This window comes from Balearica regulorum, chromosome 1, assembly GCF_011004875.1.
Source record: "Balearica regulorum gibbericeps isolate bBalReg1 chromosome 1, bBalReg1.pri, whole genome shotgun sequence".
Classification (NCBI taxonomy): Eukaryota; Metazoa; Chordata; class Aves; order Gruiformes; family Gruidae; genus Balearica; species Balearica regulorum.
Window position 1 is genome coordinate 15,541,700 of NC_046184.1, and position 25,940 is coordinate 15,567,639.

The 25,940-nt window shown below is 41.0% G+C and overlaps 1 protein-coding gene across 2 annotated transcripts in view; it reads right to left on the minus strand.

Annotated features, from left to right (window-relative positions):
* NAMPT (nicotinamide phosphoribosyltransferase) overlaps positions 1 to 22,934 on the minus strand; it is a 31,261-nt gene extending 8,327 nt beyond the window's left edge. The window contains exons 1-8 of one of the 2 annotated variants that reach the window (XM_075741747.1): positions 22,763 to 22,934; positions 10,118 to 10,274; positions 8,708 to 8,811; positions 6,416 to 6,544; positions 5,753 to 5,911; positions 5,269 to 5,405; positions 3,057 to 3,282; positions 1,186 to 1,305 (exon numbers count right to left, since the gene is read on the minus strand). In XM_075741747.1, the coding sequence (XP_075597862.1) occupies positions 1,186 to 1,305; positions 3,057 to 3,282; positions 5,269 to 5,405; positions 5,753 to 5,911; positions 6,416 to 6,544; positions 8,708 to 8,811; positions 10,118 to 10,274; positions 22,763 to 22,822 (1,092 nt within the window). In that variant the 5' untranslated portion in view covers positions 22,823 to 22,934. The remainder of the gene's footprint in view (positions 1 to 1,185; positions 1,306 to 3,056; positions 3,283 to 5,268; positions 5,406 to 5,752; positions 5,912 to 6,415; positions 6,545 to 8,707; positions 8,812 to 10,117; positions 10,275 to 22,762) is intronic. The other variant, XM_075741740.1, reaches the window with a different exon arrangement.
* Positions 22,935 to 25,940: the final 3,006 nt, after the last annotated feature.

Genomic DNA, 25,940 nt, shown 5'->3' on the forward strand with positions numbered 1-25,940 from the left:
TATATTCTCAGAAAGCCACGTGGGATCAAAGAATAAAGGAAAATAAAATTTGCTTTAAAGGCTATTGGAGGCAGAACAAAACTGTAGTGTGTGACTGCTCTACAGTTGGCCTATCAGGTAACAATCTCAATATTAACCGCTCTCTAAGGATCTGAGCAACAAATTTGAGTTCTGTGGTTGAGGTTCACATTGTGTGCCCATATTAGATATGCAGACAGTTTCAGACTAGCTAAAAAAAGCAAGCCTGATGTCTCTCTTACTCCTAGTTTTGAGGAGCAGCAAGAGCCAACTTCGTTAAGAAGAATGTAAGAATGTATCAATCTGGAAAGCTAAGACAAGCGTCAATAAAATCAAGTAAAATTATCTTAAATTTATCCAATTTATTTCTGTTTTTGAACTGTAATACAGCTGACAATGAATGATTCTCCAGGACAAACCTGATCAAGTTCTCCTCCTTTTAGATGCCCTTTGTCACCTGTCAACAGACTGCAGTCTGTACCTTTGTAACCACATTATATTACCGAGTATCTCCATCTAGTTAATAGTGGTGAATTTATAATTAGTTTCAAGCATGAAGCATCTACTAAATAACCAATTTTTGTCCTGATGAAATTGCACTTTTGACTCACACTACAGTCTAATTTGTTATACAGATTTTCTGGGCTTTCAACAATCCTTATTCCAGTAGCTGCCAAACAAGGAAGTCTCTTCCCTTACCCCTGTTTTTAAAAGGTCTCCTTCAAAACCCACACCTTCAAAATCTGAGTTCAAGCACACTTCAGATGGTATGTAACTAATGAGCCAAGCCAGTTAATTACTACTATTGCTATAGCACAGCAATCATGCAGTGTGCTTTAGATATCAATGAAAGGACCAAACACTGCCAGATTTTGATCTGAATTAGACTTGACAAGCAGGATGAAAGCAAACAAAAGGAGAGACAGTGGGAGAAAGGTTACAACAGGGGGATCAGGAAATGCCTTTTGGTTTTTTTATGCATCTTAATAATTCCCTGTGGAGTTTTAATGAATTTGTTTTACAGATTAGGATATCCCTATTAGTGTCTGGAATGAAGGGCAGGGTGGGGTCAGCAGAGAAGCTGCAACATCTGACTAGTCATAACAGAGTCCAGATTAAATATCAACATTGACAGTGTCACCCTGACACATGAACAGGATCTCCTACCTCTTGCAATGTGTTGATATCCACACCATCCCCTTGAATAACTCTGAGATACGGTGGCAGCAACTTGTAGCCTTTTGAGTTTTCTGTAATGGGAAACTTCTTCCCTAAGATCTCCAAGACCTATTTGAAAAGAGAAGGGACACAGTTCAAAATAAAAATAAACACCTGTCATTCCAACAAGGGAACACAATTTTCACTATAAGTCAAGCTCTCAAAAAAACTAAACAACATAAATACACCCACATATCCTCTCTAAATCTATCCACATAGGCACACAAACAAAAAGCATGCCAGCCATTGTGGTGGAAGCTATTAGATGAAAGCAGTCACAGACCATATGGCCTTTATGAACTTGTACCTGAGAGCTAATCAGAACCATGCTTCCCTCCTTTCTCTCTGTGGTTGCTGTGAGGTTTTGCTATTAAATATCTCAACGGAAGATTCTGCTCTTCTTTTGACTTCCCTTAAGATGGTGGATGAGGCTTTCAGTTTTCTGCGATTTTGTTAGCCACCAATAATTAAAATGAAACACTGCTGTTAGAAGTTTGTCTTATCAGCTCTGATAAAGATTATTTCAAGTTTCTATTTGTGATATGTCACTTGTCCCAAGGCGGGGGGGGGGGGGGCAGTGTTAGAGTTGTATGGATCTAATTTGATAGAGTACCAACATAACTAAAGTCTCCCCTACTTTCTCATTAAAACAGTGCTGACAGCTACTCAAATTCAGAGGTATCAACAGATTTTATTATAGAACTACAACAATCATTATGATCTCTAAAGAGCTTCAAGGCAAGAAGCATTTTTTAACTTGGAGGTCGTGTGCCACTGACTTAATCCACATCTTGCAACGGGGAAAAGAGCGCTAAACTTGTATTTGTAGCTGACCTGGTTTCAGCTGGGATAAAGTTAATTTTCTTTCTAGTAGCTGGTATATTGCTGTGCTTTGGATTTAGTATGAGCCTAATGTTGGTAACACACTGATGTTTTTAGGTGTTGCCAGGTAGTATCTACACTAAATCAAGGAATTTTCAGCTTCTCACACCCTGCCAGCTGAAGCTGGGAGACCACAGCCAAAACAACTGACCCAGACTGGCCAAAGGGATATTCCTGACCATATAACATCATGCTCCATATATAACTGGGGAGGCTAGCCAGGAGGTGGGATCACTGCTCAGAAACAGACTGGGCATCAGGTTGGTTTTTTTTTCCCCCCACAGGTGGTGAGCAATTGCATTTGTGCATCACTTGTTTTTTATATATAATAATAATAATAATAATAATTATTCCTTTCCTTTGTTATCCTATTAACTTGTCTTTGTCTCAACCCATGAGGTTTTTTTCCATTCTCTTCCCCATCCCACTGGGGAAGGGAGAAGTGAGCAAGTGGCTGTGTGGTGCTCAGTTACCAGCTGGGGTTAAACCATGACAGTAGTATAAAACAAGTGAATTACATTAATACAGAACACCAAGATACCTAAAACTGGTGGCAAGAAATCTTATTGGCCTAGCATTTATTAATACTCAAGTTGTTTCCCATTTTATTTGTTATTAAGTGATGAAAGTTTCTCTTTATACAATCATTCCAGCATCACTAGACCAGCAAAACTGGTAACTGTTGTACAAGCTTCAAGAATGGTATGCAAGAATGGGTTTGATGGAAAAGATTAAACTATTCACACTGCAAAAGAGCTTCCATATCTATATTGAGATGAGGTAAATGTTTACATTGTTCATAGGTCCAAGTTATCCAGCATCAACTATATACTGTGCATACCAAGTTAGAGCATATCTTCCGTACGTTTGTTAACCAGTCATTACAAAACAATTGCCCTTCCCAATCCTGTATACAAATGACTTCAAGAAAGTATTACCTTTAAAACAGTGTCAAGAGGATTCCCAGAATCTGGTCTAATAATAAGTGGTGCCTCTGGACTTCGGGCTTCAATTATATGCCTTAAGTCATCACCCCATATTTTTTCACAAGCATTGTAAATGTCGTAGCTGTCACTAACCACAGATACAGGCACTGAAGAAAACTGTGTCACTATGTGTTCAAAAGCATCTTTTTCATGATCTTTCCCCCAAGCTGTTATGGTACTGTAAAGTCAATTGAAAAATCCACATTAGAGCAGCATTTATATGTTAAATCACACATTCTGTATTTCCTACCAGTAACAGTTCAAGATAACAATAGGCAATATGATTACAAGACTGCATAAACTATGTGCTTATCAGCTGTGTTGCTGGATAGTAAATATACTATATACCAAATAAACAACACCCTGGATTAATCTTTGGGAACTCAGACAAACACCTGAATCTTCTTTCATATGTAAATGTGATTTTTAAAAATTTATTTTACATTTGTGAGAGAGTTTCTCTTTCAAATCTGAGATTCAGCCAGGGAACTACAGACACAAGAACAGAACATCTGCTCTGGCAACTTCAGGCTACAAAATGGAACGTAGAAAACTAGCAGCATACGTTAGAAAACACAATTTACTTTCTCTTTTAATAGCAATTTAAAACCATTATGCTCACTCATACAAACATTCTTCTAGAGGGACCTCAGGGCATTACCCTTGGTACAAGGGTAGAGGCAAGCACGTAAAACAGAGTTGCCAAGAGAGGTAATAAGTTATTGAATGCCAGTTGATCTGCAGTGGCTGTACGCGGCTGTCACAGACCAGCTGACATAACTGACATTAGTAACTTGTGTGCGAACATTTAAAAAAGTTCTCATACAAAGCATAGGTGTGCAGTAAAAGCTAGTGGACATCGAATTTTTACCATAAAATGCTGGCATTAACTTCTGTGTGGACAAGTCCCAGATCACAGTAGTGAAGAGAAAAGACAAAATTTGTTTCGAAGAGGTCAGGGCACTCCAAGGAACAGCCCTGGTGATGTGCCAGAGGCAAGCACCACACTTACACCACCACCTCACATTGGAATTCCAGTTTCCAATTCTGGAAAAATTTGGGTCTCTTGCATGAGACCGTTTTTGTGTAAACTTGAAAAGGGTGACTGCAGTCTGCCTTTGGTAACGTGAACTTTAACTAGGGCAGTTTATGTCTGTTCTCATACCACCACTTCAATATGCTGTGCAAGAGATGCTTGTTCTCTGACTCCATGTTCTTGTTTTCATTACAAAGAATTTTATAGTTGCTTGGGCCATCATTTTTTGATTTAACTGTAGTATTAAGCTAGAAGACATTTCAGACAAAATTTGTCGCTTCTACTGATCAAGCAGTTCTAGAACAGCACTACAGCAGTGGTCCAGAGAGTTATGAGAAGCAGTGTTCCTTCAAAAATGACCACTACCCTAGGAGGGTTATTCATGTAAGCCTTTCCATTATCTGTCTTGCAATCTTAAGTAAAAATATTCATTATTTAAAAGCACTAGATTTTGTACTCAATAAGAAAAAAAGCAACTGTTCCTTCCTTTATATTCTGTTGATTTCATTATGTAGACATGCAAGTGAAATCCAAGGATCTGCATTCACTCCAGACCTTGTATAAGATTCAGATATAAAAGAATGAGAGCTCTTCATCTCAAATGCCTGTTTGAGACCAGTTCCTTACTCTTAAAAACTCATTCACAATTCTTAGTGAGAGATCAAGGATTAACCATTGGCTGAATTAGTTATGCTGGTGGGAAGCTTTAGAGCAACTGCCTCTTCTAGAGGGAGAGCATGATCTGGGAGAGTCCAAAATTGCAACTTACATGGTTTCACAGTTTATGATTTTATGTTTAAAACTAATGTCAATCCTCAATATCTACTTTTACCTGTAAGCCTTCAAGTTCATTCTAAAAAGAGTCATCCATATTTACTGAGACACTGATAAGAAGGTTAAAAACACTTAAAACACATTTATAGTTAAGAACAACCATGCCACTGTTATGCCCCTAGAACATACAGGGGCATCAGTATTGAACTTCAGCCTCAACAGCTGGATCAGTAATGGCTAATACTATATCATGTAAGTGAAACAGTTTAATATTTCTGGATACAAAGATGGATAAGAAAAAATACATTTTGTTAAGCTATTTTTTAAAAAAGCTTTAGTAGACCAGTATCTTACCTGTGTTCAGCAGCTGGAACAGAATATCCTGGAACTGGATCTTTTGTACCGTAGTACTTTTTAATTAATGCAATTCCTGCTACTGTGTCTGTTCCTTTGAAGTTCACCAAATGAGCTGAAGCTCCTATTCCTGCAGTCTGAAAAAGACGCAACCAAATATAGAAGCCTAAATCCAGTCACCACCTAGCAGTAGTTTATAACAGCAAAAACTTCTCAGTTCCTGTTTCACCGATACCTTCTTCACGCATTCACACAGGAAAGAGCTTCCATACAGAAAAAACCTCTCCCATTCTAGTGCTTGCAGCTCAGGCACACTCACCCCCCACCCCAGATCTCCCCCCCTCCACAATAAGTCCAAACACCGTGCTCTATGCGGTCACAATTTCACTGCTGAACAGGGACAAAATTGTTAACAGATACATGCTACAATCCTTTATAGTTAAGAACAATTAGACTTCTCAAATTATTAGGTAACTAGTATTACCTCTTGTGAAGAAACTCCCCTGTAGCCAAAGTCATGCAGTTTATATTCCAGTCCTTCTAAGCTGCCAGAAGTCTCTAGCAAATATTTGGCCAAAATCTTTTTCTGCTCTCTGGAGTTTGTTGCCACTGTGATTGGATACCATGACTGCACAAGAATAGTCTAAAACAAAACCCATCACATTATTAGGTGTATGTTTGCTTAGGACTTAAGAATCCCCACTTAGCATTTAATCGGGCACGAAAAGGTCTATTTATTTTCATCGCCCATTCAGAAAGTATCGATGCCTCCAATAGTTTGCTTTAGGGCTAAAGTAATTAGCCTTTATAATACTTTTATAAGGTAGGCCAGGTATTGACCATCTCAGGAGTTATCACTCCCAAGCTACAGACACACAATTGCCCTTATCCTCCTTTCCTAGTGGATAAAAATACTGGTGTGAATTTCCTGTAACATTATTACCACCTCTTGCCAGGTAAGGAAACAAGGTCTGTGTAACAACACTTAAAAAAAAAAAAAAACCCAACAAAAAAAAGAATTCAGGCATATTTACAGCAGAAAATGAAAGCTGCCAGACATTCCCCTTAAACCAATAAGGGATTCAGCCTTTAATTTAAGAGCATTAATATTTACTTAGAACAAACACGTTAACTTCCCAAAACTGACCTCAATCCAATTTGTGAGCCAGTAGCACTCTGGATCTGTGTTTTCTACTGTGAAAAGAACATTTCCTCTGGGAATTACAGAGCCCTCTGGAACAGCCTTTATTTCTATAGGAAGATGACCATCATATTTCTGTGTAAGAAACAGTAACATTGTTAAACAACAGGAAAGTTTAGGACCTACCTCTCTTTATTTGACTGCAATGGATAACAGCCAGGCTGTGAGTTTATTGATAAAGCTTTCTTCTTCATTTCTTTCAACCCTTACAATAATTTGGTTTGTTTGCACACCCACCAGCCCAAATAAATAAATAAAAAAAAAATTCCACATTTATCAAAAAAGGAGGAAAATCCTGTAACCTAAAAAATAGTCTCTTTACCAAACCAAATGAGGATTATTAGTGTACTCCTTGTGCAATTTGAGTTAGGAAGACTTAAATATTCTATTAAAATACATGAATTCTATCTACAGAACAAGAAATATTTGCTACTCAGTTTTCTTCAGTGCTTTCACATGAAGTAAGCTAAAAAAAGTTTAGCTGTTATCTAGGTCTTAAAAAAAATCTCTAGTTTTGCGTAGCATAGATGTGTGATTTGTTAATTTATTAGAGTAGGATCCATTTAACATCCTTTTTAAAAAATATTTTATCATCTCAATTATTCACTAAACATGAAATCTAATCTTGAAGTGTCATTCTTTTGTCAAATTCAGTGTTTCATCCCTGAAGGACTAAACATTGTGTTGAATATGCCTTTTGAAAAAGAGTAAGCTGCAAAAAGTAACTCTAAAAGAGTAATTATACCTTTCTGAAAAAGCTTTGCAAGCTAAGCTGATAATACTTAAAGTGTTTTGTATATTAATATTTTTGACAGAAAGCTTCTCATTAGATATTCTTTAAAGGCAACAAAAATTGCATCAATTCAGAGAAATTACACAGATTCATAAGTAGCATCAAAACCTATTCTCCAGTGCCCCAAACACATCAGAAGTCTCTTCTACACTACAGTTTAAAAGTTTCTTCCAAAGTGTGATATGCTGAAGCAAACTGTTTTATATACCACACAGGGTTTAGTTGTCAGACTTGGAGATGTCTGTTCTGGTTTAAAAAAAGGACATGAAGCCTTCAAAAAGGCTCACAATAATTTATTAATACAATATGCAAGGGGTATGCAAGAAGGGTTCTTTTGACTAAGCCAAAAGCATGCACTGAAACGGAATTAAACAATGTTAAAACTCAGTGTGGACAGACATGCAGCATTAAAAGCGTATTAATTTAGTTTAGCCAAAGAGGGATCAAGATTACTTTAAATACAGATGAGAGCAGTTCACAATGTATAACATAGCTTAAACACAAATATGGATTGAATTCACATCTGTAGTTATTTCAAATGGATCCAAGTCCTCTACAAACCTCCCCATAACTCCCTCTTAGAAATTAATTTTTCTCTTGGACCCCTTATGGTCCACCCTGGTTACAAGATGCCATCCACATAATTCATAGACAGATGCCACCATAAAATACTTACAGTCAGGGTATCCAGAGAAAAAATAAATGCAAAGAACTAAAAATTGTGTTCTCAAATGCCAAAAATATCCATTCACTAGAACCCACAACGAAACTTTGCATTTAATTAAACTGCAGAGATTAGAACAGCTCTGATGAATGCTACTAGTCTGAATCTGCTGCTTTTACACAGAAGAGATGTTTGCAATTACTTGAAGACTGACACCTTTTTAGACAAAAGGAAAAGAGGATAATTGTGGAAAGACTTAATTTGGAAGGATTGGTGTGTCAGAAGTGCTCAAGCCTTGTATTTCATAATAAAGTTCAACTTAATTACCCTGAAAAATTTAGGAAACAATTGAACGAAACATATATTTTCTGGAACTATTTCCACATGCAAGAAGTTGTAATGCTTTCTGCATTAGAATAAAAATGGTTATGATTAGTTACAGAAAGCAATGTAAATGATGCAAGCAACCACTAAGCGCTCTATTATACATGGAGACTTGCCAACAAGCCCCCACTCAGACTAGCTAGCTGACAGCAGCCATAAATCCTTACTACCTGCAAAACCATATTTGGCATCTGAAAGGATAAAAATTACTTTTCTCGAAGGAATTACAATTATATGATTATTCTTTGACAGCTGCTACTCCCTGCACACTAAACATAAAAAGCTAAATTTATCCAGTCTTTACTATCATGGTTAACAGGAAAGACTGTTTTATTTATTCTACAGTTGATTCATAAATCCTTCACGATGATCTCATACTATTTTCTTAAGTTTTTACCTCCAGAATATAGTTCCATCCCTTTTCATTGAAGACATCATCTTGAAAATGCTCCCTATATACTTCTTTGGCTTCCTTGATTTTCTCTTTGGTCACTACTTTACCTGTGGTTTCAGAAACAGATGAAAGCTTAGAAATTGATGATACTCATCAAATTATAAAAAAGTATAAATAACAAAAAGGTTCAGACACAGAAAAGTCACTTTGCCTGCAACAAAGACATGGAAAACATGTCAAATGCAGTACACTAACTACAGAAAAAACAGATTTTACATCCATTTATTATATAGATTGGGATGCTCAAGAAACCAACAGGATAAAAAATGTGGTTTGCATGTGACACAGGAACAGTTTGAGATCACTACTATTTTATGACAGTCAATAACCTGTCAAGAGTTTTAGTAGCAGTGCTTTCCCAGAAAAATGCGATGATTGTGCAAGTCAGCACATGCAACAAGACATGACCAGACCAGCACAAGGGTTAAGCTACGCTGCTTCAGGGAGAATCACTGTGGAGAGGCTGCCTTACAACCAGTCTTTGATTAACCACTTCTGCGATAGGAACTGACAGACTAACCACATTATTTGAATGAGAATTCTTACTACTTTAGGACCAATCATCTACTGGAAACGTTAAGAGAACAATCCTCAGATTGCTAAAGAGAAAAGAAACAAGACTATCAAGTGTTTTGATTATGGCCAAATTCCAATGTGGCAGAATTGGCAGAGATATTTGTGGATTCTGGATCAAGACAAAGATCTGTAAGCCATTTGACTAAAGTTTTCCTTCTAAAGCTTAGCAGAAGGCAACTTGCATTCAGGTCAGAGCAGGTGATATTTGCACATAATGCAAAAAAGCAAACAAAATCTTAAACTGCATCAAGGAATTTCCAGGTGTTACTCTTAAAATTGTCAATATTGAAAACACTTTCACACATAGCCACTGTATTCAAGTCTACACTGAGTGGCAACCAAAATTTAAGGGAAATTAAAACCATTATTAGCTTACATAGTAACTACAGAAAATACAGACTAAAGTTTACGTTCAAAATATGAGATGTATTTTCTCCTGAAACCTTCTATCTTCTTGTGATTCCATGCACAGTCCATTCATTTCAGTTTAGCCCACTGAAGTTGGGATATGAACATCTCTTCATTTTTAATAAGCCATTGGCATAAAGAAACATAGTAGAGCGTTATCTGAGTTAAAAAGTCAATACCATTTTAGAAGAGTGGGCATCCCATTTTCAGAATCACATAAATAAGATTTTATGCATGTCGTAAGCGCAAGTCACTACCTGCACTGTGCCAGCATAACCTGGAATTGTTTCAACTACAAAACTCCAGCAAGGCTTGAGAAAAAAAAAAATTATTTACACGTAAAGGTTTACAAGAATTTGAGACAGTTACCTTTTAAGTATTTATTCAGAATGTACTGCAAACCATAAAAAACAGTTTCTTCATATTTCACTTTCCTTAATTTGGAATTTTCAGTCTTCTTTTCACGACATTCAAAGTAGGAATATACTTTGCTTGTATTAGGTGGATATTGTTTGTAGTGTGTAACCTACATTAAGAAAAACTTCAGTAAGAAATCAAAACATCACCACAAAGCACAAGAGAAATAATATTTGTATGTTAAAGCTTAAAGTAATTCCAACTCTCCTGGACTATTATTATTCATCCATTTACATGCAACACAGTAAGTATTTAGGAGATTTCCCCTTTTTTAGCCACCTTCAATTTTTAGTTCAGAAATACTGTCTTCCCTATCTTACTCTTTGCTTTTGCATCAAGCCTTTCCCGCCCAGTAATCTGTGTGGTCAGCTCTTCCACTCCCCTGATGACTTTGCTTTGATTAACTGGGAAAGACACTGGCTAGGATTTTAGGAGCAGCACTGAGCACCAACATGCCAGGTCAGTTTTCACTCTCCCATGCTTTGGCCAAGCCTAATAGCTACAGGAAGCACAAAGTTGTCTGCCACTACTGAAGTGGAGGCACTCACTGTATTTAATTGATGTTTTGAAGGCTGTAATCACATAGTTCAAATAAGAGCCATCCAGGCTAAAGAAGGCATCCACAATGGCCTTCTACCCAAGTGTTTAATTCACCAGGAGCAAAGCAGGTTTCTCAAACCCAGATTATATCAAAGCCAGTTTACAAACCTATTACTGTTGGTAATGCCGTTAAAATCTACCTGAGGTTTGTACCTCCCCACAAATTTTTCTAGATAGACGTTTTCCCAATCTTTGAAAAAGTTCACGTTAAAGGAAGCATGAAAAGTTGCAGTCTGAAAGTGTGTAGTACACGGAAATTGGTTATATGAACATATAATGTTATGCTGGATTCAACCCTAACAGCTTTTTTTAGCTACTGATAGTAATTCTACCCAGAAATTTACTTTTGGGTAATGTATCATTTGGAACAAGTACACTCTAAACATTAACAACTTAAACCTGAAAAATCATTATCTCCTAACGTGCAAAAAGCAAGCTCCATGCAAAATCTGTAATTCCATATTAAACAAAATAGAATACACAATGACAGAAGTTTAATACTATCAATGTTTAAATTACACAATACAGAAATCAGCTTAGGGCACTCCCAAAGGTGAAGCTATTAAAAAGTTTTCTTAAATTATGCTGAAAAGTCCGTGAACAAGTCTATACATTCCATAAGGGAAAACTGTTCCTACGGCAGAGTAAAGCACCACCATACATCAGAACAAAACTCAAAGCTGTGAAAGTTGTGTCTTTCTCAAAAGCCCAGAATTACAGGTTAGAGCATGAGTTTATTACAAGTTTCTTGCTGCAACTTCTTACTCCAAATCACCTTAAAACTTTTTGTTTCTAATATCACAAAGAATTGGAAAAGGGATAGTTTTAAAAAAAAATGGACAATAAGGAAGAAGTGGATAATGTACCTCTGACACTTTCCAAATAAAATATTTGAAGGTTTCCCTTACCTGTATTGTTAAAACTGCATATTGAAGGATTTTAAAAATACAGTTTTCTTTTTCCTCTCAAATGCCACTTATATTTAGTATTTCATTCAGCTTGGACAATGAACTAGACCACTCAACTGAATTTTTTGGTTCTCCTATATCAGCACAACGCTGTTGTGGTTGTGTTTCCAATGTTGCAAGGAAACATTTGAATAATGAAAAGGTCATTTTTCAGATCCTTCCATTATCTTTACTTGTATGACGTTTTCAAGGCCAATCGAATAAAACCCAAGCTTGTCATAGCAAGTTTTTTCACGTTTACTTCAAACAAAGCACTGCAACGCAGGCATTTAATGGAACACAAACCTATTCTGTTCCAATACCACAGCCACTCGAAAGCAGAATGTTTAAGAGTAGCAATGTTAGACCCAAAGACAAAACCTGGCTTTTAGATTTAGTTCTAGCTATTCAGAAATGTATCACTCCACAAATTATAACATGTCCTTTCTTAGTTTTACACAGAACTTTCAAAAAAGTAAATCACACTGCCAGCTCACAGAAAACTCTCCAGGGTATGATTATGTTTAAAGGAAAAAAAAATTCCAAACAAAACAAAACACACACATCCTAACCTCTTCCCCCGCCCCCCCCCTTACTGTGGAGCAGTCAAAAATATGCTCTGTTTGATGTCTTTCTAACTGGTGGGAATATGAATATGCACACACACAACCCCCTTACAAAAAATTGTATTAAATGGACTCACAAGAAAAAGCATGTAACAAATCATTAGAAGGTTCATTCACTGTAAGGCACAGAAAGTAGAAACTCCTTGCTTCACCTGTTGCCACTTCAATAAGTTACAACAACTTTACGAAAAATTTTGCTCTTTCTTACAACTGGGACTGGACTTTAACTTGGTGATTCTTTATGATTTGATTATATCACCTGGGAACTCTGTTTATTTATTTCCATTCTTCATCCTAGTGGCATGCTACAGCTTCATGATTTCAGAGTAAGCAACTCAGAGCCCACCAGCTTAAAATGCACATAGCAGACATCTCAAGAACAATTCCCCAAACCAGTATCTGAATTCCTTGTGGCAAGCTGTGCTGGGTTGACCCTGGCTGGAGGCCAGGTGCCCACCAAAGCCACTCTATCACTGTCCTCCTCAGCTGGACAGGGGAGAGGAAATAGAACGAAAGGCTCATGGGTCAAGATAAAGACAGGGAGAGATCACTCACCAATTACCATCATGGGCAAAACAGACTTGATTTCGGGAAATTAATTTATTGCCAATCAAATCAGAGTAGGACAAAGAGAAATAAAACTAAATCTTAAAGACACCTTCCCCCCACCCCTCCCTTCTTCCTGGGCTCAACTTCACTCCCCATTTCTCTCCCTCCTCCCCGCCAGTGGCACAGGGGGATGGGGAATGGGGGTTGTGGTCAGTTCATCACACCTTGTCTCTGCCGCTCCTTCCTCCTCAGGGGGAGGACTCCTCGCACTCTGCCCCTGCTCCAGCCTGGGAGACACCTCCTCCCACAGGAGACAGTCCTCCACAAACTTTAACATGGATCCTTCCCACAGGCTGCAGTTCTTCACCAACTGCTCCAGCGTGGGTCCCTTCCACGGGGTGCAGTCCTTCAGGAACAGACTGCTCCAACATGAATCCTCCAAAGGGTCACAAGTCCCGCCAGCAAACCTGCTCCAGCATGGGGTCCTCTCTCCACAGGGCCACATGTCCTGCCAGAAGCCTGCTCCAGCGCAGGCTTCCCACAGGGTCACAGCCTCCTTCAGGTGCCTCCACCTGCTCTGGTGTGGGGTCCTCCATGGGCTGCAGGTGGATATCTGCTCCATCACCACCACCAGCCTCCATGGGCTGCAGGTAGAATCTCTGCTCAGGTGCCTGGAGTACCTCCTCCCCCTCCTTCTTCACTGACCTTGGTGTCTGCAGAGTTGTTCCTCTCACATCTTCTCACTCCTCTCTCTGGCTACAATTGCTTTTTTGTGGTTTTTCCCCCCTTCTTAACTCTGTTATCCCAGAGGCACCACCACCATCACTGATGGGCTCAGCCTTGGCCAGCAGCAGGTCTGTCTTGAGGCTGGCTGGCACTGGCTCTGTTGGACATGGGGGAAGCTTCTAGCAGCTTCTCACAGAAGCCACCTCTGTAGCCTGCCCTGCTACCAAAACCTTGCCACACAAACCCAATACACAAGCTCTGGAGCTTGCTGTTCTATCCACAACGGTCCAAGCAAAATAAAGAAAACTTACATCCACATCACACTACCCACTCAGGTTTCTTTTTAAAAAGTTTAATTATCCAACTACGGGCAGGTTGCTGAAGTCAACACCTATGTTATAATGACAGTTTGTGTGATCTTTGGCTTCCGTGTTTAAGAAGATATTTTGCTTTTGCAGTTCCAAGACATTTCCTCCTGCTCAACGTTTGTCTCTATCAAATGGGTTACATGCCCAAAATTAGCTGAAGGTGTACAGTGCACAAATTGAGTCAGTGTGACCTTTTCCTATTGCATTTAAACACAGGGTTTTTAGGGGCTTCCCATTCTAGCTCAGCTTTGAAGCATGATCACAAAACATGATGCTCTGGCTGCAAATCAGAACTCGAGCGCCGAAATCAGGCTGGAATGGTAACAGCCAGATTTATCCTTTATGTAGCATACCTGGGGAAACAGGTTCTTCAGACTACCTTGCTGGCAGTTTCAATGTAAAAAACCCACTCAAGTTCTTCAAACATTAAATCACAGGTTTAGCTAATTTTTCTGACATTAGATATACCGGCCAGTGTCCAGAAAATAGTTATTTCTAGGCATTTAAGCCTAAATAAAAATTTTGTATATGATAGAAATGTCAATTTATCAATTAAATTACTTCAAGTACTTGAAAGAGATAATGAACTAACTTTACAGCAGTTATATGTGTAAGATTCAATTATATTCTTCACACATTAGAATCTATTCAAACAGCGAAAGATACACATCCCTGGCAATTAAGATAATTACATCTAAGCAATATTTACAGCTGTAATTTTACATAACTTGTGCTTCCTTTGACATTGCACAGTGCTATTACTTGTATCTATAAAGCTGAAACACCCTTCACCTGTCTGCAAGGCTTCTCACAGGCTACTCAATATTCAAAGACACAATCACAATCTTATAAGTATCACACTTTGCAACCGCTGCTTGCTCCAGGCATGCTGTATAGGTACACCAGAAGTTAAGCACAAGACCTACATCCCCTGTTCACTTATCTGGGCATCTGTTTTGCTTCCAAGCTCTTAGGCAGGGCACCATACCTAGCAGGAGCATCTGCTCAGAAAACATCACGGCAGCTCTGATTGTTAGCTGGACTAATAGGATATGGAGAAATAATACCCGTCCACCGTAGCGATGGTCAGGAGTTTTGGTATGTAGTTAAAATGCCTGGTGGTAAAAAAAAAAAGTCTGAAAAAACAATCAAGCTGCAGGGAGCAGGAATAGTTCACAGAGGACACAAAGAACATCACTGAAAACAACCAAACCAAATCAACAAACAAAACCCCCAAAAAAACAAACAACAAGGCACTCAGACAATCAAAACTATGCTTCAAAAAAATGCCTGAACTTTCCTTGTTGTCAGATCAAGTTTTGCATCTTTCTGTATTCTAAAGAAGAGTGGAAAGAACAATCAGTGACAACGTACAATATTAGAAATGTATTTTATGGGGTTTACAGATCGAGGCAGTATTGATAAATCTATGCTTTCAGTTAGGGAATGACAGAAGCAGGACTTGTACAGACATGGTCTTGATAAGCAGGAGTGACTGTAAAGCCAAAAGGAACCCCTTCTCTACAGAAAAAAAAAGATAACAAAAAAACCCCACCCACAAACCAAACAAAAGCCTCTACTGGGATGAAGAGACCCTTACAAGAAAACAAAACCCCAAAATATCTTCAAAGGCCTTTTGATTTTTAGTTCAAAGACTGTGGTTTAGGTTTTGTCTACAAGTATGACAAACAGCTTTGGAATAACCATCTACAAGAAGGTTATGTACTATGACTGAAATAGAGCACTTTTATTCCAGCTGTGATAGCTCCTTATTAAATTTAATCCAAATAAAGGTATATTCTGAACAAAGAATACCTCCACAAGGACTACTTAACTAAATCAAGTCAACCATTTGAGAAAAACCATGAAGCACAAATTGCATTTAGGTCAGCCATCTAAAAAACCCCACTCCAAACATTAAGAGTTAATTTTTAAGAAAAAGGAATTAATAGGCATTCATCACAAAACAGGGATGACTGAGGTAAAGGCTGCATTTTTAAAGGCTAAATAAGAAAACCTTTGGCATAAAAGCCAAATAATCTTATAATCTACAAGCACTGTTAGACAAGAGATTGCAATTAAGTGATTTTAAAAGGTTATTGAAGTCTGTACAGCTCAAACATTTGAAAACATGAGAAAAGCAGGTCTGCAATAAATAGCAAAGTCAGGCATGGCCAAATTCTCCACAGGTGGTTTATTCCTGGTGCTCAGCTAGGTCGGATGGGTGCTAACATGAGCCATCAGAAAAATGCTTCTAAGCCCTGCCTACAGTGAAGAAAACAAATCGCCAAATATCTAGCCAGCAGGGTCTCGCCTGTATCATAAGTCTGCAAGTGATGATGCCAGTTCAACTAAGATGGTATTTGAACTTTCTGGAGTTATTTTGAAAAGTCTTTAGTGCAGAATGGGTACAGAACAACTCAGCTACTGAACCCATGGCAATGTAGAGCCAGAAACATGACAAATCAGAGGGAGAGGTGGAAGATAAGCCAGAAGGAACATGGCCCTGGCTCTAGCAGCTGGGCCACTCAGCCTTGGCACTCCAGGTCTGCAGCAAGGAATTAGTGCCCAAGGTGTGGGTCGGTCACTGTACTGCAAGCCTCATCCATACCCTGGAGCGAGCTATATCCTTCTCTGTGTAGGTGAATGTCAACTGTAGCCTGGTTTATGTGACAAGTAAAAATGAGAACTACAGTTGTGGGGTGCAGTGTCAGAATAGCTTGTTGATGCTGGAAGAGACATTTGGGGGGGTCCTCACACCCATACACAACTTACTGCAGTGGTGCTTCTGGCATTTACACTGGGGAGACTTCTGCAAAGCACCACTGAAATCCCCATTAGTTACAGTATTACATATTATTTGAAAATGTTGTGGAAATAGGCAATTACTTGAAAGACTTTTACCTAAACCTTTATGAGGTTTAACCAATGGAGTGGTTAAAAGCAAAGGTTGCCTATAACCGATATGGAAAACAACATTGTTAATGACAATGAGGCAATGAACCAGTACTTGGGAACAAAGGGAATGCTTTATCAGATATACCTCACTGGGGTGAGACGTAACCAACAGCAGTTATAAGATACTGCTGACCCCCTTCAGGAAAAAGCCCCACAACTGTGACTAGCAGTTATATTCAACAGGGATGCTTTTGTAGCTTTCAAAGCAATCACAAAAGGAATGCACACCACAAACAAAAGTGGGAATGAAAACCAAACCAAAAGTCAGTGTGGCTAAATGATAAGCTGATTTGAACACAAGAGGAAGCCTCAGAAGAAACAATCTTTAATAAGTCAACAAAAAGGGCATCCAACAGCAGGTAAAGTGAAAGACACTTGCAAGCAAGTACAAAAAAAAAAAAAAATCTAATAGTCAAGTACAAACTTTCTATTTTGGTTACACAGGAGCTTCAAATTACCATAGGAAAGTAGCCTTAGAGAAACTCCAGACCCTTTATTAAAAATGTGTATGTGAAGCAAATACAGATTAAGATAATGTTTGAGACCTAAAGGGAGAATATTGGGAGATATCTGCCTTTATGAGATGAGATGGATAAACTAATGCAGGTTATGACTGAAGGCTAATCTTGTACCACTCTGTGTTCTAGTTCATCCATCATCTCTTATATGCATATTGAAAAATAAGAGGACCAGAGGTGAGCAAAAAAAAAAAAAATATTTTAATTTAAGAGATCAGTCAATACTAAGAAAACTAAGGAGAGCACATGCAAGAAACTAAATTCCTATGGAAGCTGCACATTATCAACAGAGATGCTGTAAGTGACCACATCCACATTCATTTAAAAAACAAGGTCAGGTGTAAGCACTAGAACTGAGTGTATTCTAAATTGCTCAGAGAAAATACAATGTTTAAAAAAGGTAATACTTTACAGCAGATTTCTTTACCACCAAAAATTTCCCTGTGTTTTGCATCCAAGATTATCATAACAAAGATGACAAAACGCCTTATGTTTACTGTTTACACATTTGTGAAGAGTCAGCTGTACTACTTCACATACTACTACAAGTTTCCTGTTCCTTAACAAAAAAAAAAAAAAACAACAAAAAAAAGCATTTACCTTTTCAACAATAAAAGTTGCAATGACTCTGGAAGGGGTTACTTTCCACTAATTTAAAAATTGGCTGCATTCTGTACAGTTGTGGTGTTCCTTTAGAGCCTTGGGGTTTGTAATAGGGCTGCGTGAACGCAAATCAAAACTTGGAAGATAATGAAACTAGATAGAGCAAAGATTGCTTCTTACGAGGAGTGCTGAGCCAGAAGTTTCCAATGGTTTTCCACTGACAGAATTACAGGAGGTAAAAGAACACATTCACACCCCTACCACAAGTTTTTAATTTAAAAAAATAAATATATGTATACACATATGGGCTGCTGAAAAGAGTATTTTTTAGTCATTAAGTACCAGTCATTAAACCAGTAACCTAAAGAGTACTCATGTCTTTTCCTTGCATACCTCTAGCCTTCTAAATAAAGAATATACAGGCTGTCAGAGCCTGGAATAAACACATACTCACGTGAAGTGCTTCAGACGTAAGTGCTCTCCTACATCCATACATGTAGGAAATGCAGAGTAAAAGAAATCAAAGTGACAAATACTTAACACTGAACAAATAAGGCATACAGAGTTAAAACATATAGGCTTTCTTGAAGCGTCCAGAAAGAACTGAATTCTGAAACAGATCTCATTGACAGTCCAGATAACAAGTCAGCTCCTCTATGGGGTAATTGCATGGCAGCTTATTATAGCTATCAGCTTAATTACAAAACATTCCAAGCAACAGTAATACATTTCATTGGTAAAAGCAAAATAAGCTATTATTACTTTAGTGAACAAGGTTCAGTCCTCATTGTAATAGCCTTTCCCCACTTGCAGCTCATGGTCCTTCCAACCCAGGCCTGGTACAAGCCAGTTACTGGTATCTTCCAGCTCAACACCACAGCTCTGCTAAGCTGAAACTCTTGAACAGTTTCAGACTACATCTACCCTGGAAGATTTCTTGCCTGTGCAGAAATAAACATGTATGGGATAAACAGAGTATTGGGAATCAAAGAGAAAAAACCAGAGAGGTGATGTGTCAACAGTGTCAGACGAATGAGGAGCTGAAGGGTATGGACCCTTTCGCTTGGGAAGTGCAACGAGTGAGCAGAACACTCACTGTCGCAGGGGGGCAAGATTGCGAGGACTTCTTGGTACAGACACAAGAGACACATCATGCAGCAGGAACAGTGAGCTTCAAGAAACCTGCTGACGTCCCCTCGCTTGCAGCTTTTTAGCAATGAGGATTTTGACTTCAAATGCTTCCCTTTTTCAGTAATACTGAGCCACTAGTAGAAAACTTTACTATTAAAAGCATCATTGCTATACTGGATATTCACACAAAGAGGTTCCCCAGACAACACAGCATTGATGAATCTCTTGAAAGTCTTATGATCCAAAGAATTAAAAAGACCGCTGTTATTTACCAGAAATATGTACACATACCATACCATATGTCCACACCCAGACTCTGAGAGGATGGCATGTAATACCCAGCACACAGGAGGACTTATACTGTTGGGGGATTTGGAGAAGCTTAAGAATATGCCACAAAGTATACAGGAAGAAAAAAACCCTAACTGATGTAAAAAACATTTATCTTGTTACAGGGGTTAGAGACAAACTGGACAATTTGAAGCCCAGCCTCAAAATTCTGGAGCACTTGTACAATTCAGTAAGCTCCAGTTCATAATGGAAGCTCCGGACTGGGTCCAGTGTGTAGGAAGTCTCTGAAATTCACCCACTGGAAACTATTCCTATCTAGATATATTGAGTATACTAAAGATTAGCATGATACTCCGTTGTTTTTTAAAAACAGCTTTTAAGATTCTGAAACTGAATATTTAATAATGTTCTATGACTTAAGAGGAAATGTCCTATGATGCACACACAGACAGGAATATAGTTTAGAGGGAGGGGAGGCTGGATTAACTGCCAACAGACAAATCTTGGCTCACCAAATTACTTTGGTTTTGAATTTTTATAGGCACTAAATCAGTAACTAATTTTCTCTCCACCCCAAATTTCCAACTGTAGCAACAGAGAACTGGGACACTGGAGCTAACACTCAAATAGTGAGTTGTGACAAGATGTGACGCTGCAATACCACAAGTTTTTACTCACAGACAGCTGCCTAAGATAGGGTCGTACTGTTTAGGATGGTCTGTGCATTTCCCCACCCCACCCCTGCGCTGTTTATTTCCACATGACTTTCGTCACCAACATTAGTTTGTATGGATCAGCATCTGCTCCAACAGGATGACCAAGTAAGCTTCTGAACTGATACGTGTTTTTCCTCAGAACCTGAATGTTACATACAGTACTGCACACAAACAGATGCTATGATAGCGGATGCTGCAGCAAAAAAAGAAAAAAGAAAAAAAAGAAAACCACACAAGATCAATTCTCAATTTTGTTTTAATTGCTAGTAAGAGTATTTAGTAACTCCTGTAAAAAGCTTGATGTTGCAAACTACCAGATATTTTAGTGCAATTGTTACTGAAAGTGCTCTCACTAAGTGTGCTTCATTGATTAGGAAATGACAGTATCATTCAGGGAGATGATAAGTGACGTTTGCTCGTATTACCTAACAAGATAAAAGTCACTTGTTTAAGCGTTATTCAAAGATGCTGGAGTTCCTAAGCCTTGGAAAAAAAGCATACAGGAAGAGAGACAAATTGAATAGTCCTAATAAAGCAAAGTAGACAGTTTCAACTGGTTTTAATATAAAACAAACTGCTCCTAGCTGCCACCGAAAACTTCATCCAAATTCAGTTTTAAACTGGGAAAAAACCTCAGGCCTTTACTTGACCTCTTTAAGATTTCTACCACTCCTGGAATGTTACCAAATCATCTTTCCTATGAAAAAGCAAAGAAAACAGAAGTAAACTGGTCATCTGTCATCCCAGCGCTCCTCACTGCCACTAATCCTAGCGCAGATCTGGTGAATTTAGGAAAAGTAGTGTGCAAATTAGATTTAAAATCGATATCATTTAAACCCAGGCCTACAGTATTTAATGTGATTAGTCTCATACATGGAAGAAAGTTGGATCTTCCATATCTGAGTAAGTTTGATAACACTTAAACATAGTTCTTAAAGAGCACTGTCACTTGATTAAGCCCTTCATGAAAGCAGTTTTGCGAGCCCTCAACAGCAGCGTTAAAATACTCTGACTGAGCTGCTCTAAGATTTGTCAGCAGTCTAACACACCCTTCTACAAACAGCAACAATAAACGTTAAGAATTTCTTTACAGAAGGAGCACCTTTACGTAACTTCATATAGTAACACAGAGAAGCTGGGAAAGGTACAACAGCACAAGTCGGCAATCGGAGGACATACCGAGGCTTGTACTTTGGTAGTTAGCCAGTAACGAGACCTGGCCATCACATCATATTTGCTTTTTTCAACTCTTCTCTCCAGAGGTATTCCCCCCTCCCCCCCAAACCCATCTGAGTGGTCAAACCTTTCAAGGACTATAACATAATAAATGATTTATAAAGATAATCTGGATTGATACTGTAGTTTTGTTTAGGGGACCGACAACCTCTTTGACATTGCAATGCAGCTCCTGAAAAAAAAAGTTAATTTTTCAGTCTAGGAGACACAGGGCTCATCTGTACGACCAGACTCGGGGAGTCACACGCTGGCTCTGCCCAGTGTCCAGAAACCGTATGCTTACGTTAATGCAACGCTGCACAGAAGTAGGACTTGGGCCTGGGCATACTCACGTTGTGAGGCACATCAAGAGGTTCTGGGCTAGAAATCACCGTATTGGAGCGTGGACAGTGCGGCAGTACTTGGCCATTGCTATCAAGCAACACTATTTTCAAGTAATTTCACGGAATGAAGGGAGGATTGTGAAGCGTGATCCCCTACTCTGAAGCACCCTGCCTACCAAATTTGACACCGCAATGACCAGAAACTAAGCAGAGGACTAGAAAATACGGATTTTGAGTCAGCCGGTTCCTCAGAGCACTCTGCACCGCAACCAGATACAAAACTGCAGGCAGCCAGCAACCGGCAGTTTCGCCGCCCGAGTTGAACGAAGCGGGAGAAACAAGCCACGGAAAAAAAAAAAAAAAAAAAAACAAACCAAACCCAGAACCAAAAAAAGAGTAACTGCTCTGCTCGTTTTCCACCCTCCTACCGAGGCAACATGTGCGCCCGCTCCCGTCCCCGGAGAAGAGAGAGGGCGGGCGGGCAGCCCGGCGGCCGCCGCGGGCCACAAGATGCTCGGCAGCAGCAGGCGGCCCCCGCCCCCAGCGTGCCCGCCATGGCCGCCCCTCGCGCCCTGCCCGCCCCGCGCCCACAGGACGGCGGCGCCCACCCCGCCCGCTTTCACTTTCTTTTCTCGCCCAGCCGCCGCCCCCCCTCCGGCAACGCGGCCCCGGGCACCCGGCGGGGTAGTTGGGCTCGACCGCCCGCTCCGCGGCAGGGGGCTGGAGGTGGGGGGGGGGGGGCAGCCCCCGGCCAGGCCTCCGCGGTCCCCCCTCACGCCGCCCCGAGGCCGGGCACCCTCTCTCACGCCGCGGGGAGGGGGGGGGGGGGGGGGGGGCTCCCAGCCCCGGCCAGGCGGACAGGGGAAGGGAGCCGGTGGCGGCGGGGACGGCCTGGCTCGGCGCCCCAGGGATGGAACGCCCCGCCGCCAGGCCCAGCGGGTCCGGTGCGACGACGGTGCCAGGGCGCCCGCAGAGGTGACCCCCGCCCGCCGTGCCCGCGCCCACCTTGTAGGAGTCGGTGGCGAGGAGGATGTTGAACTCGGCCCCCGCCGCAGCGCACTCCATATCGCCGAGCCCGAGGAGGCGCCGCCGCCAGCACGGACAGGACTGGGCTGCGCCGCCGCCAGGCGCTCGGTGTGGGGGGGGGGGCAGAGAGGAGAAAGGGGGAGCGGGGCGGAGACAAGGGGGATTACGGCCGGGGGGGCGGAGACCTCGCGCGGCTGTCTGCACCGCCGATTGGTTGCACCTCTCCGCCGCCGAAGGACGGGCCGTGCGGTCACTGAGCGGGTGGGGCGGGGCCAGGGCGCCAGGCAGGCTCTGATTGGGCCCGCCGCCTGGTCGGTGCAGGGGAAGGGAGAAGGTGGCTGTGACATCGCGGGAGGCGGGGAAGAGCCCGGTGCTGCACGTTCTCTTTCATTGGATTCCGGGCAGAGGGCAGGAGGGGCGGGGCAGGCTCCGTGACGTCACTCAGCGGCCGGTGCGCGCTCTCTCGCTATTGGCCAGCGGCGCGGCGGCGGGGCGGGCGGGATGCTCGGCAGAGCGGGCGACGCCTCTCGGCGGCGGGTGGGGAGGGGGCGGCCAGAGCGGGACGGGAGCGGCGTGCGCATGCGCGGGGTGTCCCGTTCCCCCTCGGTTTCGATTCTCTGCGGCCTCCGGGCGGCGGTTACGGGAAGAGGCGGGCGGCGGCCTCGGCCTGTGCGGCGGCACTAGCCCTGGCCCTGGCCCTGGCCCTGGCCCTGGCGCGGCCGGCCTGCCTCGGGATGCCGTGCCCAGCGTCAGCGGCTGTGCTGGGTGCACGGTGGCAATATGTAAGGCCAGGGCCCTTGGGCGTGCGTGATGTGGGTGCACGGTGGTCACACTTAAGCTGGGGTCAGGCCCCTTGGGCATGCTTGAGGAGGAGGAGGAGAAAGGAGATGGGCGTATATGCTTGGGGAAAGAGACAGAGTGACACGGTGGAGAACTTGGGGGAAGTAGGAAGCAGGTGTGAGCGTTTGAAAGGAGCTGCAGTTGTCATATGGACAATGGCGACCCAACAGCGAAGTGTAGGAGCTGCTGCTCCAGTCAGGCCTCCTGTTAGCAGGGCGCTGGGATTGCTGCGTGGGAAAGGACTGCCTGGCCTTCCAGGGCATCAGAACCCCCGTCTCTGCCTCCACAGTCCAGCACCAGTTGCTCCAGTGGAACAAGATACTTTGCTAGAGAACAATAGCCCGGAGAGGCTGTGGATGGCCCCTCCCTGGAAGTGTTCAAGGCCAGGTTGGATGGGGCTTTGGGCAACCTGGGCTAGTGGAGGGTGTCCCTGCCCATGGCAGGGGGTTGGGACTAGATGGTCTTTGAGGTCCCTTCCAACCCAAACCGTTCTCTGACTCCGTGATTCTATGAATACATCCTAGCCTTCTTTTAAGTAGGTGTTGATCTGAAATGACATGTAAAGATGCACATCCCTTCCAAAAGCTTTCTTTTATACTCCTTGTATTTGTAATTGGTCTTCCAATCTGTGTAAGTACTTGATGGCTTTGAGTCATATTCAGCTATTGTTTGAATTGTTCTGTGGCAGTAGGAAACACTGCTGCTTTGGGAGCAAGTAACAAATACAGTTTCTGGCATAATTATGGCTCTTTCACAATGGGAAGATGGTCTTCATGATGGCTCTTTCATGATGGGAAGATTGCTCTCTACCAATTAGATGTATGGAAAAATAATAACATTAAATGTTGACCATCCTACTGATCGGTACTGCGTTAAAAAAACCTGCTTAATTAGCCTTTTCTGTAAAACCATTGATGAAATAACCCTTAGGTTGACATTTGATGATATATAAATCCAAACCCAAAATTGTATAACCAATAACTGTTTATTATGATGATTCAGAAAAGATCATTTTCAGCAGTCAGATTTTCATAGAAATATGAATATCCAAGAAAATTGCGAAGAATAAGATCAGGAAAGGGATCCAGATATTTTAGACCCCATTCTACATTGGTCCTGGTTGACCCATAACTGCACTGAGATACATTCTTTCCATTACCCTTGTGTGCCCCTGTTGAGTTCAGGATGCTCTTGCTTTATGCCATTCCATGTGAGAGAAGCACCAGGTCTTTCGTTTAATTGTGACTGCTTACTGTTATACTACTTACTTACTGATTTGGCTTTGGTTTGTTTGCTTTTTTAAAAAAAAAAAGGTAAACACCGACAGCTACTAACAATAATCAAGCTATATGAAACTACTTTCATTACTTTTCTCAGGAGGGAAAGGGTTCCCATGGAGCAGGAAAAAGTCAGTGAAGCAGTTGGAAACATTAAGAGAATATGTGTATCAGGAGTTTCCTGTATGCTTTCCTCTGCCAGCTTGTCTGTGTGCTCTTTTGCAACAAAATCTGGGAGTAGCAATGGTAATTGCTATTGCTATTATCCACCATGGACTTGCATCTAACTCTTCTTGTCTTAGATTTTCTGCTTGCTCTTTCTCAGTCCCATGGACACAAAGTTATTTTCTTATTGTTACTTACCTATCACAGCAAAAAAAGTTGCAATTTCCATTTTCCTTGTCAGGGCTCTCTGTAGATCTTCCCGTTCTTACCTCTTTGTCTTGTTTGTTGCTGCATAGCCAACTTGGTCTGCTCTCTTCCATTGGCAAAACTTATCTTAAAGTGCTGTTTACATGCTGGCCTAGAAAACTGCTCTACCTTTTCCCACATCCTCCTTAAATGTAAAATGATTTTCCTGAAGTTGTCTGCACTCGACTCCTTAATTCCTTCTGAGGATTCCTTTCATGGAGTGTCCCATCAATACAACAACATGATTATGGGATAATTTGAAATCATGTACAAATCTCCCTTGTTTTGTCCCAAAACTTTCTTCTGTGATGTCATTTACATCAGAATTTTCCCTCTTACCACATCCTTTATCTGTGTTTTTTTCACAGGGAAATTTCAGTGCTGCAAAGGATCAGTCTTCATTTTTGTTTGGAAAGTCTATTTTAATATAAGGCAGATTAGTAAAAAGAAAAAATAAATTAATTTGATCAGATCAGTCTTTTATGTTAACTGTTGCAAGAAATTAGAAACGTCAGAAAAATACTACAGGGCTTGTTTTTTTTTAAAATGGCATTTCTCGCTACAGAATTCTGCTGATATATCTTCAAGCCTTCAATAGAATAATTAATGATGATTTGCTCAGACAGAAT